General features: G+C 36.9%; 1 protein-coding gene across 7 annotated transcripts in view; it reads right to left on the reverse strand.

Annotated features, from left to right (window-relative positions):
• Window positions 1-13,895, reverse strand: part of MINDY3 (MINDY lysine 48 deubiquitinase 3) — a 71,881-nt gene that overhangs the window by 8,223 nt on the left and 49,763 nt on the right. For all 7 annotated transcript variants that reach the window (XM_068404906.1, XM_068404907.1, XM_068404910.1 and 4 more), the window contains 3 exons: window positions 7,139-7,211; window positions 6,121-6,193; window positions 926-1,013 (listed from right to left, as the gene is read on the reverse strand). In XM_068404906.1, the coding sequence (XP_068261007.1) occupies window positions 926-1,013; window positions 6,121-6,193; window positions 7,139-7,211 (234 nt within the window). The remainder of the gene's footprint in view (window positions 1-925; window positions 1,014-6,120; window positions 6,194-7,138; window positions 7,212-13,895) is intronic.

Genomic DNA, 13,895 nt, shown 5'->3' on the forward strand with positions numbered 1-13,895 from the left:
ACAAAAAGTGTCTTGATGAAAGCATTTGAAAAATATTAGTTTCACATTTCCTTGGTTGTAAAAATTAAGCCATATAGTTTCAGTGACATGTGAAGCCACAAAAGCCTCCAAAGAAGTACCCTCAGCCCTTCTCTTGCCTCACCAGCCTATCTTTCTGTCACTGGGGAAACCCTCTCTCTTCTGCCAATACAAGCATTTGCATGGCCATTGAACAAGCCTCCAGAACCCTGTAGAGAGAGCTCTCATCCGGACCAGCTCTCTGTTCCGGTTTACCACATATCCCTACAAAGAGGTTCCCGGTGGCAGGAGGAAGGCAGCATGAGGGCAGGAAAATGTGACCCAGGGCAAAGAGAGAAGAGGACAGCAGTGCTAGGTTAACACATCCTTCTCAATGGTGATGCTATCTTAATGAATATATGGAACAGACTGAGAGCTTGAAAATAATTTTCCATTACCCTCGGAGATACTGGCTTCCACATATGCTAAATATAACTGTGTCATGACTTTTTGTTAAACTGTCAAAAATTTTACATTATTAGACATATACATAAAGATAGTTTTAAATATGTTTGTAACCTTTTCCCATTTGCTAGCAGTTACAGCAGACATTTGTAATATTGATAAAAACAGTATGGTCATTTATTCTCAGAAAAACTAAACTCAGATGAACTAAGTAGGGACCCAGTTCAATTTCATACACAGAATGATTATATATGTAAAGCTGACAAAAATCATGGGACCTTAGGCAAAACGGAAGTCTACAGTTTGTTGTGTAATACAAGAAGTTATTTGCTGGTCAGCTGTGTCAAATGAATGCAATACTTATTATTAAAAATACCTCTGTGATATTGATGGAAGTGTTTAATGAATCTCAAAGACAAACAGAATAGACAATGCTCTGCAGCAATAAAGCTATATTGATTACCTGCTCAGGGAAAAATTCTTGCAAAAAGGGACCCAGTAATATGATGCCCAGTCCTTCTGGGTCTAATTTGGTCTTCATGAGGTTTACACTACGACAAAAACATTGAATATAAAAGTATGAGTAAGACATTTTTATTCTCGCATGACTAAGTTATGCTGTGCTACCACAGTACTGGCTGCCAAGTATAGCAATACTATTCTATTTTTAAGTTAAGTGACAACTGCACCAGAATGGCATGCAAGTTGCCAAAACATGGTTATTTTTAAATAAAAGTAATCTGTTATTTTAAATTAAATAAGTGATAATTCTGAAAGACCACCATATTTGGTAAAATAACTTGAAACCCATATAATCTAAAACCAGGTTTACAGCCCAAAAGGCATTTTGCTGTCTTGTAAGCATTCTTGAACTTAAGATACATAAACCAGTCATCTTTTAAATACAGCTCCGTAACTGCCAAACAACCTGTTTTTAAATGGAGATTTGAAAAGCCTCCAAGATTTTCTGCGTACACTGAAATAAAATTAACAGACCCATTTCTTATTTACATCACGTCCTTGATATCAAAGAAGCCAAAAACAATAAATAATGAAAATACTAACAATACTAATCTGAAAGCCTTACTGCATGAATATGGTATAATTTCAGCTCGCTACAAACGAATGTCAATTAAAACTTTATATCTAAGCAACATATTTCTACAGGCATCAGATTGCTTAAACATTTATTGCATCTACCTATCCTTTTGCCTAAGTTACAAGCTGTACCGTACACAAGAATGTCCTCATTGGGTCAAACCAACAGACCGTCTTGCCCAGTATCCTGCTTCTGACATTGGTCAGTAGTGGATGCTTACGATAGAGTACAACAGGGCAAACATACAGTGATATCCTTAGTTTACCCTCCCCATTTCCAGCAGTCTGCTGTTCAAAGACATCTTCAGTGAGAGGCAGTATCTAAAACACAAAGATATATATTTTTTCTTTCCATGCATGTGCCTAATTGGCTTTGAACCCATATACACTTGTGGCATTTCATAAACTCCACTCACAAAATTAAAATTTAACTAAGGATTCTGGGAGTAAGGATCTCCTCCTATTTTGAACCTGTCACCTGATAATTCAGTTTGATGAAACTTCATTTTTGTATTGTGAGAAGCAATTAACAATCATTCCCTATTTATTATGAAACTCCTGATTTTAGAAACCTCTCTTACATGCCAATGGTAGTCTCTGCTTTCCAGGTCGAACAGTCCTAACCTAGTTCTTCCTTGTACTAATGCCATTCTATACCTTTGATTAGCCTTTGTTGCCTTCCTGATACCTTTCTATAATGTTCTTTTTTAAGATGGAGAGAAACATCATGCATTTATACAATGGCATAATCCCTAGAAATCCCACTCCATACATCTGTCTATCACTATTGGTTTAAATCTAAGATCTGTTTCCTGAATGGTAGTATCTAGTTCACAGCCCAACAATGTCTATGTAAAATCAAGACTTTTATCCCATGTGCAATCAGTCTACATTTACTGTATTGCAACTTCTGTTACCCTGTCTTCCAATAACTTCTGCTGCTCTTCCACATAATTTTTTAGCATCTTGAATACTTTTGTATCAGCAGTAAACTATCACATTAATCCCTACCTTCAAATCCTTACCAGTGCCATGACGAACTTCACAGACCTAATACAAATTCCTGTAAAATTCCTCTAAAGAAGTCCCTCCATTAAGAAAAACTGTCATTTTTATCCTTTGATCAGTTATTTATCTGCAAGAAAACCTTCCTTCTTATCCCATGTTTACACATGAAATATTTACATGTGAATTTTCCCCAGACTGGCCTTCAAATCCTTTTCTAAGTACTGTTGTTCATTTGTCACCTTCTCATTCTGGTACTCGCTGGTACCATGACAGTTTACAGTGGTATGTAAATTCAAATAGCTCAGCAATTTTATTCTGATGTTTCTTCAGAATATTGGACTTTTGACTTATCTTGACATTTCAGACTCTTAGTTACTCTGACCACCCATAAAAAGGCTTAAGCGTGGAAACCTCCCTGTAATCTTCCCCAGTGAAGATAAGAACTACTCCCTATTGTCTTCCCCAGTGAATATGAAGAGGAATTCACTACACTTTTCTTACTGACTTTGAATATTTTTTAATATTGGGGATCACCTATCAGAACTACAAACTTTTGCAAGTCTCCTGGTTCTGACTGGCTTAGAAAAAATACTATTAGCTTTTCTTTTATAACTTTGGAGGTTAATCTTCAGAAGATTTTAACTCTGCTTTACGTTGTATTTACATTTAATGTTCCATAAATGTAGGTTCTTCCCTGTTTTTTTCATGTAGGCACGACGTTTTCCTTTCAGAAGACACAGTCTTAGCCTCTCATAGCAGCCTCTTTTACCACCTAGGCCTTTAACCACCTCTGTCTCTTTGTCAGGGGCTGCGGGCAGAAGGTGTCTTTCTAAGCTCTTTTTGATTATTGTTGCGTGTAAGCATTTTAGCCTTTTGGCTACCACTTACGTGTCTTCATTTTTAAGTAGCTTCCTTTCTTCGTCCTAACATAGTACTAGTAGTAAATTATTTGGCTTCTTTTTGTTTCTGCCTCAATACACACAGAATATGCTACACAGTTCTTAAGAGAGTGGCTCTGTTAAGGCCCTTGGAGGAGGGATTTTAAAATTCATAAAACTGAATGTGATATCCTATAAACTATGTTAATATCTAAAAAGAACTTTCGTTACTCAAGTGAATCTAGCACTGAGGATTTGCATGATACTGGACTTTAATCCTTCTATTGTTCATTCTTACTGCTCTCAAAGTACAAAATTTAAGATATTTCAATAGCTGTTTGAAACTTGCTCAAATTCTTGAAATGCTGAAACAGAGTTCTAAAAATATTGTGTTTGTAAACAGAACCAAGGCAGATTTAAGCAAAGACAATTTTGAAAATGAACTTAAAATTATGTAATAAAACTAAAGCAAGCTATATACTCACTAATGAAATACAAAAACTGTTTAAAAATGCAGAGCCATACTAAGTTTTTAAGCATAGGCAGTGTACAAAATTAAATCAATTAAGCAGGAGGGGAGAGTTAATAAAATTTGACTGCTCTATGTTTCAACTGAGGCTTTTTCATTCAACAAATAGCTAACGCCATTCAATGTTACTGATATTACAGCAGAGCTACCAAAACAAGTGTGCCTATGTCCTTCCGTCACTTCAGTGTGAAGTCTAGCATCTTAGCTGAAGAGGTTATGAATGCCGGGGTGATGATACTGATGGCCTTTGTACAGTTATGGCTGAGATGTGTGTGGGGACAAAAGCCTCCAGCACTGGTTAAACAGACAGATAGCATAAAATGTTTTAAACCAGCTAAACCTAGATTGCCAGATGTACTCAAATTGGTGCCCTAAAGAGTATCAGATGGTTTTTAGAAACAAATGGACAAAAACAAGAGAGCTGGGTTCTCAGATGTATTTACTAAAAGACTATAAAATTTTACTAAAATCACATGCAATGGCATTCAGTACTGGAATGGTTAATCCACCTTGTTAATGCACATCTGCTCTACAAAGTTTTCCCCTGTATAATTATTAAACTCTAAGCAGGTCTGACTGTTATTCATCTTGAGATTCTGAGAAGCTTAAAGCCTTGGATTAAATAATCACAAAGAATTTCCATTTAGTTCTTGAACTAAAAAATGTAAATAGTACACTTGGAAACAATGCCTTTAATTTTACTTAAAAACAAACAAACAAGCAAGCAAGCAATGAGAAAAGCCTGTATGGAATTTCAAATGTGGTATTTATACTTGTGTTCCACATTAAATAGACAGGACATCTAGAACCAAAACAGAGTAGGTCCTCAAGACAGTAATATTGACAACTTTTTTATTTAAGAGGAGATGTTTCAAGACTGAATATGCCATGGTTACATCATGGCTTTTCAATATAGCAGGCCTTCTGACTGGCTCTTCCTACATCAACTTATATTCCATGTGCTATGCACAATCAAATAGGCCAGGGCCATGCCACAAACACCCTGAAGGCCAAACAGCCAAATAGAAAAATTGCTGAATGCGGAAAGAGGACTTTTGCAGATTTATTGAGGCAGCAGAACAAAAAGGCCAAAAGAAAGCTGCTCAGACCTGTTTAACTAAGGCTTTTTTCCTTCCCTCCCTTTAAAAAAATCTTTTGCAGATTTCACCACTTATTGACATAATATGAATGCTAGCCTTTTTGTCTTGTATTTTCTTTGGTTTTTAGTTTCCTGGGTGTCTTTTGATTTCAATTTTCACTCCTATTCTCCACAGAAAACAGCTCAGTAAACTTTGTTGTACTTTGTAACATTTGAAAGGACAGAAAATGGCATCAATCAAATTTCAGATGGCTGTGGTAAGTAAACTTGCAGTCTCCACAGCCATTCTACAAGAACAACCAATTTAGACCCCAATAAACTACACCATATGTTTACAAAAGAGCAGAACCATCATTTGTGGATATAAAAAAGTTCAAGCACATAGCTCTCCTTTCTGGGTTAAGCATTTAGTGGCAAAACATGGTAAGCTTTGACTCCGAAGGTTAACTGCTGCCACTGAATATTAGTCCTGTCTGTCCACATAAGATCTCAGATAAACTACCTTTTTTCATTTGATAGTTTTAACTCTAATCCTAGGAATCAAAGTGTCATTTCTGGAAACAAATGACAATTATAAACACTACAAGGTACTGAGTGTTGGTGGAAACCAAAGCGTAACCGAGCAGTTTCAGCTTCAAACTCTGTAGATAGTTCCAGTGGTAATCCAATGCTAATCTGCCTCTGAGTACCTCGATTGTTTGGCTCTTTGTCACACAGTTTCACCCTCATTAACATACAGAAATAAATTCACTACTATCTCCTCAACATATAGTAATGCATTAGGTTTGAGGGGTTTTTTGTCTTCTAGTTATCACTACCAAAGTTAGAGACATTATAATTTGAATTCCTCCCATTTAATTTAAAGCTGGCTTAAACACTTCAAAAGAACATTCTGTGCCCAGAATGCAAACTAGAGAAAATCCAGAAAAAAAAACCATTAAATTAGAATTGATATGTGGTTAAGTGAATCCAGAAAAAAACCCTAAATTATAATTAATATGTGGTTAATTGATACTTCTGTAATATTTAAATTTTATTATACTTACTATTCAGGATCTGAAACAAGGTCCAGAGCCTTCATTACATCTTCTAGCAGAGTGTCAGGTATAAAACCATTGTCTGAAGAAGTAGCAAAGCTTCTCATTAGGAAAAGAAACAAAATGCTTTCCAGGAGCACTAATTTTACTCAAAAATACAAACACCGCATATCTTTATCTCTAAAATTTGCAAACAAATGGTGGTGTTCTAGAAGGAACATAGTTTTCAAACACTTCTCTCCCACTTAAAAAAAAAGAGTGCCATACAGAAACTGGGTTTATCATTCATGCACTTACAAGCTTGATACTTGCTAAGAATTCAATCTCTTTACACCAACCTCCACTAGATACCTTGGGATAATAACTATACATTTTTTCCCTTTTGATTAGTTAAAATAGTATGTCAGACATCCTCTGTTTTCCAAAACACAAGAAAATTTTCTGTGTATGCCACATACATTCAAGAACAAAATTTCATGAAGAATGCAATCATAGCAGTTTAGTTATTTTATGAAAATGTAATGTAATCATTGTAATGAAATACAATATAATATATATAATATATATAATGTGTATATATATAATATATATAAAATAATGTAATGAAATCAAGTTATATTTAAGCTTTATGTTAATTACAAAGAACAATACAAGGTTAAAAAGCTCATGCTCTAAGAACTCTACTTCCCATTACACAATGTTGTACTCAACTTTCCTTACTACTGAATTCTCAGAACATTTCTTCACGTCACTTGGAGACTGACTACTGTATTGAAAACTTTTTAAGTACTAAGTATTTCATTCCTCTCTTAATCAGCTCAGGTATAAACAGCATATTACCCTGGCATGGAAAGGACAATGGATTTGAAAGTGCAGTATTTGGAACAAATTTTAGAAAATAATGGTCCTATTTTTGAAGCGATACCCTATGCAATGCAGTATTCATTCCTATTTTGAATTTGTCTCTAGTGAATGAGTACATTTCAATTAAAAAAAATCTTATTTCAGCAAGAAGTACAGGCCTTACCCTCAGGGTCATATGTCTGGAAAACCCTTCTAGCTTGTTCTGAAGGTGCTTCAGGAGCAACAAGGGCCATATCCTTAGGAAAAAAAAAAAAGAAAACTTTCAGAATATTCTTAATTCAGACACAGATTACTAAGGAAATATTTAGCCATACTACACAGGTTTGGACCTTAAATTAATGAAAATTTAAATATAACAGAAAAAAATTAAGGTAATTTGGCAATATTGCTCATAGTGACGTAAAACGATCAATAAATATGTTAAAAGATTATTCCACAAACTCCTAGACAAATTTTATGTAAGTCTTTTCATGCAGATGTTGTGGCACAAAAGCTAATTGGAGACTACACGTATTATGTGGTGATTTAGATTTATAGTATCATTCTTTATATCTGAAAACACACATACATGTACCAGTGAAATTTATTGAGTGTACTCTGAATCCACTGAAACATATAAAAATTTAGACAGAAAGCCATGACAGAATGTTTTGAAGTCCATTTCACAGACTGGCAGAACACAAATGTGTTAGCTGCGTGAAAAAATATTATTTCAATAGTAGCTATTGCAATGCTTTTATTTATCTGTGACTTTTTTTCATCTCAAGTAATCATGCTTTCCAAAACATATGTGGAGGCACATGTCTATCTCCTATTGTAAAACCAGCCAAAAGAATAGCCCTCTGCTTTTATGCCAAAAAAATTATTATAAAAAGTGAAATTGAGAAGGTATGCATGAGAGATGAAAGGTGGCATAAAGGGTAAGAAGTGCATCTATTCAAGACACCCTTTAGTTTAAAAAGATACAAAGACTTGATGTTCAAACAGATCATGAAACTCCAAAACAGAGCTCCAAAAACTGCTCACTAGGAGTACTTAAAATCCTAGATCTCCTCTTGAGCATTTACAATCATTTGTTTTTCACATAAAAGGAAAACGAAAAACTTGCTCAGAGGGAAACACTGCATTTGACAATACCCCCTCCATAGTTTTTCTTTCTGTCAAAGTAAAAATGTAATGTTACCTGCTATGCTATGAACAGTAAACACAACCCCCCAGCAACAGCAGCATTGACATTACTCTGAATAACATTAAACCCCAGGAAGCTTGCTTTTTTCATATTGTAGTAAGTAAATTGATTTGTTACAAAACAAAAAGTTACCTTAAACTGTTTTATAAAGTATACATAATCTTTTCTCATTTCCAGTTTAGCTCAACTTTGCTTTCTGAAGATGACTTAGATTTTCTTGAAAGAGAAAATCACGACAACATCCTCTCATTATACCTGTATGTACTAACAGTGAACTTCGGTCTAAACTCTACAAGTCTGTAGTACTTCATTTGAACGAAAGCACAGAAAAGAAACCAGAAAATGTGGAATTAAAAGATGCGTAATGACTGCTTCAGAGAAAGAGCAGAAGCAGATCACATGTTTGACCAGAATTCCACTCTTATCCAGCTTCTCCTAATAGCTGACTCCAAATGAGTCAAGAATTTTAAGTATACACCTAATGGCATCCAGCATATACTTAAAAACTTCCCTGAATGAAAGCCAGCTGCCCAGGACACACCAAAAGGGATAACATGCAACACAACATACACTTAAAAATAACAGGCAACAGTTTTGACCAGATGAATGACACAGCTATTTCTGGCATAAGGTGCATACAATGGGGGTTACAGAGCTCCCCTCATTTACATGTACAGGAAAGACAAGTATTTGGTATTATACAGGACTATACTAGCCAAAAGTTAGGAAACATCTGCCCTGTCTTCCAAGGCTCTAGATCACCAGCCTGCTATATACTTTCACTCTTAGGGGCTACTCCACTGCCACTTGAGCACAATGCAAACATCTACATTACCAAGTGATGCAGTACATGGAGGGAAGGATCGGGGTTCAATTTGCTGTGATGAATTCAGGGGTATCCACATCGCATCTTTACTGGCAAAGAAGTTTGTGCCAAATGTCAGTCCTAGAAGCATCCTATGCAGAAGCAGAGCCAGTTGCTGGAAGCCCTCGTGTCCACACTGCAGGCAAGGCACTCTGAAAGGCTTCCTAGTGTGCAACTTCCAGGGTTGGCTCCACCAGGAGACAAACAGCTTTCAGCACATCTGTACGACACTTCATTTAGTGTAGCCAGCCGGTCTAGGGAAGTGATCGTCCCTCTGTACTCGGCACTGGTGAGGTCGCACCTTGAGTACTGTGTCCAGTTCTGGGCCCCGCACTTCAAGAAAGATGTTGAGGTGTTGGAGCGAGTCCAGAGGAGGGCCACCAACCTGGTAAAGGGTCTGGAGGGTCTGACCTACGAGGAACGGCTGAGGGAGCTGGGGTTGTTTAGCCTGGAGAAGAGGAGGCTCAGAGGTGACCTTATTGCAGTCTACAACTACCTGAAGGGAGGTTGTAGTGAAGTGGGAGTCGGCCTCTTCTCCCAGGCAACTAGCGATAGGACAAGAGGACACAGCCTCAAGCTTCGCCAGGGGAGGTTCAGGTTGGACATTAGGAAGAATTTCTTTTCAGAAAGAGTTATTAGCCATTGGAATGGGCTGCCCAGGGAGGTGGTGGAGTCACCATCTCTGGAGGTGTTTAAGAAAAGACTGGACATGGCACTTAGTGCCATGGTCTAGTTGACAGGGTGGTGTCAGGGCAACGGTTGGACTTGATGATCCCTGAGGTCTCTTCCAACCTGGTTGATTCTGTGATTCTGTGACTGCATGCAGCAGGACTCCAAGTCTAGATGCAATGCCAATTTGCACCAAAAGAAAGCTCTCCAAGATGCTAAATCACTAATGTAGATGGATCATCTGCTGGAATTCTCCTAGTTCCTGAGACATGATAGACTTCTCAGGACTAAATTACTTTTGGCTCCAGCCTACTGCCTCTCTTGCAGCACAAGTGCCACCTTTCACTGTGACTGGACTGCAGAGCCCATCTTTAAGTCAGAAACACGCTAGCCTGCAGATAAACTGCCATACTACATGACTTCTCCAGTCATCCTGTACCCGAGAGCTCCAAGGGAGAAAGCATACAGAAGAAACTAAGCTGGGAGAAGTCCCTTTGCCCTTCTAGCCTCTCCTAGTGCGAACAACTTGTAAATTGCTTGCTTAATATACTGGAAATATAAACCTTAGATTTTTGTATTAATTCAATATCATAATAATGTAATTTTAAGGATCCATAAATGACTAATTTGGAACAAAAACACTATTTAATGAAAAATATTCCAGTGACATTATAAATGAATGATAACTAGAACACTTACACTGTTAAAGTATTGATTTTCTGTATCTTCATGTTTACGTACGTTCTAAACTTTTTTTTTACAGTACTTTGCAGATAAAGAGACCATACTGCTTTAGTAACATCTACACCTCAACACAATAGGTTTCATGATGCCAAACGATGTATGAAGTTGCGCAATCGTTAAGTATATACTCTGTTATAATGGTAACACTTATGTGATTATATAAGGCACACACATACACTGTAAAATTTGATAATATGTGACCAATTCGTAAATAATTTTGAAAACTCCAGAACTAGAAAAGTTTCATTTAGGGGGCGTCAGTATTACAAACCATACTAAGTAGGAGAAAATTTCACTATCAGGGAATTCCAGTTAACTACTGCAATTAGTTCTCAGTTTAAAATAGATGATACCATAGCATGTAAAGCTTACTAACAACAAAACAATCAGTGATTTCAATATTCAAGTTTTGACCCTAAAGAGGGGATATTTTTACGGTAGGTTCTTATTAACGAATTAGCAGCTCATGGACACAGTGTAACAAGGGAGAACTCTTAAACCATGGTATGGAAGCATATAACCAAAGTAACTTCCAACTGCACAGACATATTATTTCAAATGCAAACTACATAGTTCTACTTTGGTTTACGAGTATGCAGTTCTTTCCATAAAACCTTAATGAATCCAAGAATAAAGACTATCATTTGCATTGTCCTCCCTCCCTGCAAATTATCTTGTTAATGTTGTACTTTCCACAGTTCCATATGACACAAACCAGATTTTTTAAAAATAAGTCTCCTGCAACTACCAACAAAGTTTTTTTTGATAGTCCAATTGCAAATAGCATGTATTTCTGTTGACATTTTAATTTTCAGGTCCTTAGTTATTTCAGTGCATGTGTACATGGGAAGAACTTACAGAGTAAGTCACTGAATGCATTCCTCAATACTGAAAATTCTCTGTGTGTTCAACTGAAATTTTAAATACAGTAAAGCTTCCCAATTGTTACATATTAACATTTTTTATTCATTAAATGTAATTTACTGATGCTCTAAGCAAATCATTTCAGGAGGAAACTTAGAAAAGTTACCTGCCTTGAAGAGATGACCAAAAAACCCACCCCTCATCTTCAAAATAATTCTAACTTTTCACCGAGACTGTTGTCCTATAAATAGTTAAAAATGCAAGATTTTAATCCTGTATACACAAATCCCACGCATCCTCTAACTTAGCATGTCATTCATTTCCAGTATCCAGAAAACTTTAAAAGTTGAACTAGTCCATATACTTGTATCTAGGAAAAAAAAAAAAAAAGTAACAATACCACCTTCAGGCAGAAAAGCTGAAAATGTGACAAACATCTAACAAAAACATACTTCAGCTGCCCAAGCTGATATTTCATCATATCTGCCAAAATATAACCCTCACCCCAGTCTTATGAATTGTATCTTGATGTATCCCATGCATTGAAAGTTCCTTATAAGGGAATCCCATCAACAGTTAATTATAATAATTATCTCCAATACTAAGTACACGTCCCAAAAGTCATGTTTCACTCGTTGGCTCTTGTGATACACAAACAAGTCATTTTATATTACTTTGACAAGTTTTTCTCATCAGTAGTACCAGTTGTTTTAAGATCCCATGTTTACCCTCAGAGGCAAAAAATACTCTTAGTAAGTTTCAATGAAAACATTCCAGAAGTTTTCATTCTACAGATCAAAAGCAGAGCATAATGGCTAAGCTACACTGACATCCTGGCTATGAATTTTTACAAAGATCCCACCCTGAAAGACCTGTTGCCCTTGAAAATGAAATCTGTTTGCATATGGACTGCCTTACAGTGCTACACTAGCACTGTTGAGTGGTAAGTGGAAGAATTACGTATTGCAGTACTAACTGAGGTATGCAGTTATTGGTTCTAAAAATACTCACCAACATAGAAGATACTTTCAATTTAAGAAGACTATCGTGATAGGTCCCTGAAAAGGGACAGAACTGGAAAATTATGCTGTGGCAATAAAGCAGATCAAATCCTAGAGCCCTCACCTGTAGTCTGTACTAAAGCCTTTGATGTTATTTGACATAAATGTAGTTTGAAAGACTATCAGTCTGGCTCTGAACAGAGAGATGGCCAATGAAGACTAGTTCAAGACTCCCATGTGTGCTCATGGACATCATCTGCAGCAATAGTTTGGAAGGGCCACTGCCCATAGTTGCTGCAGTGATGGAAGTATCCTCTACAGACTGCTTACAATGCTTTTCTTGTCCTGGCTGGTGGAATACAAGATTGCACTGCCGCATATTATCTTCTATGAGAGGAGGCATTAAAAAATGTCAAACAACTGGAAAATACCCACAGAACACTTGAAGGAATAAAAGATTTTCCTGCTTGAGAGCTCTTTATGGAGGAACTGAAGGAAAAGTCCTAGACTTAGCTGTCACCATACAAGAAGAACTCTGCAGCTATGACTGCTTCCCTTTCAGAATGGCAGGTGTCGAAGATCATATACTGTATCCTCCTCAGCCTTGAAGAGGGGCTTTGGGTCTACCTGGGATTCAGAAAAAGCCAAAAGAAAATCCTTTCCTTGAATGAGAGAGGGAAAAGACACAAAAGGAAGCACGCCTCCCCCAAGGTAACAGAGTTCTTACCATGGATCAGAAAATAAAATACAGGCCTTGCAATTCAGAACGGCAAAAGGTGACACAGTTTATCTGAAAGTGTTCATCAAGGGGTAGATGATGGAGTTGAGGAGAAACATTCATCAAGGTGGAGCAGAAACATTCACGGTACGCAATTTGTTTCAACAAGGTGGTTGAAAGGAAGCAAACTGGTTTTAGTGGCACTCTGCCTTGTGAAGAAGAGTGAAAGGATCGCATTTACTCTACAGTACCTGCAGTACCCTGCTGGTACTGCAAATGGAAGAGAGTTCTCAATAGGGCAGAATGAAAAGCTACATATGGACTACTTATTCAAATCCTTTTTCACCTTCACCCATACTACCCAGACAGAAAAGGGAGCCTACTTGATCCAAGGGTGGGGTGAGGCTGTGGAGGAAAAGCAAACACAAACCAAAGAGTAAGAATTAATAACAGAAACCTACAGTGAGCACAGTGTCAGCCAATCCATCTGGAAAGCAAGGCTTTTAACATGCACTCAGCTAAGTTATGGAAACCACAATATATGCTCCTTTCCTGTGGGAGAGAATGGTTTAACGTGACAGCCAACAAAAAAAGCCACAGCATTGCAGTTTTTCAAAAATAAGAGAAACTCAAACTACAGTGAATACATGTTTAACAGCTACACTGCCACAAATGTTGGTGTTTTAGTTCAAAACATTACAAGAAGGCAACAATCCACTTGTTGACATGTAAAACAATACGAGCTTCTTCACCATGTTCCCTGCTTTGAAGGGCACATTACAAAAGATCACTATAAAACAATAACGATTAGGTATATCGTCTTCTTTTTATTCACAGTTACTAACTTGTTCTGCTCATCATCACAAAGTC

This window comes from Nyctibius grandis, chromosome 7 (genome assembly GCF_013368605.1).
Source record: "Nyctibius grandis isolate bNycGra1 chromosome 7, bNycGra1.pri, whole genome shotgun sequence".
NCBI lineage: Eukaryota > Metazoa > Chordata > Aves > Nyctibiiformes > Nyctibiidae > Nyctibius > Nyctibius grandis.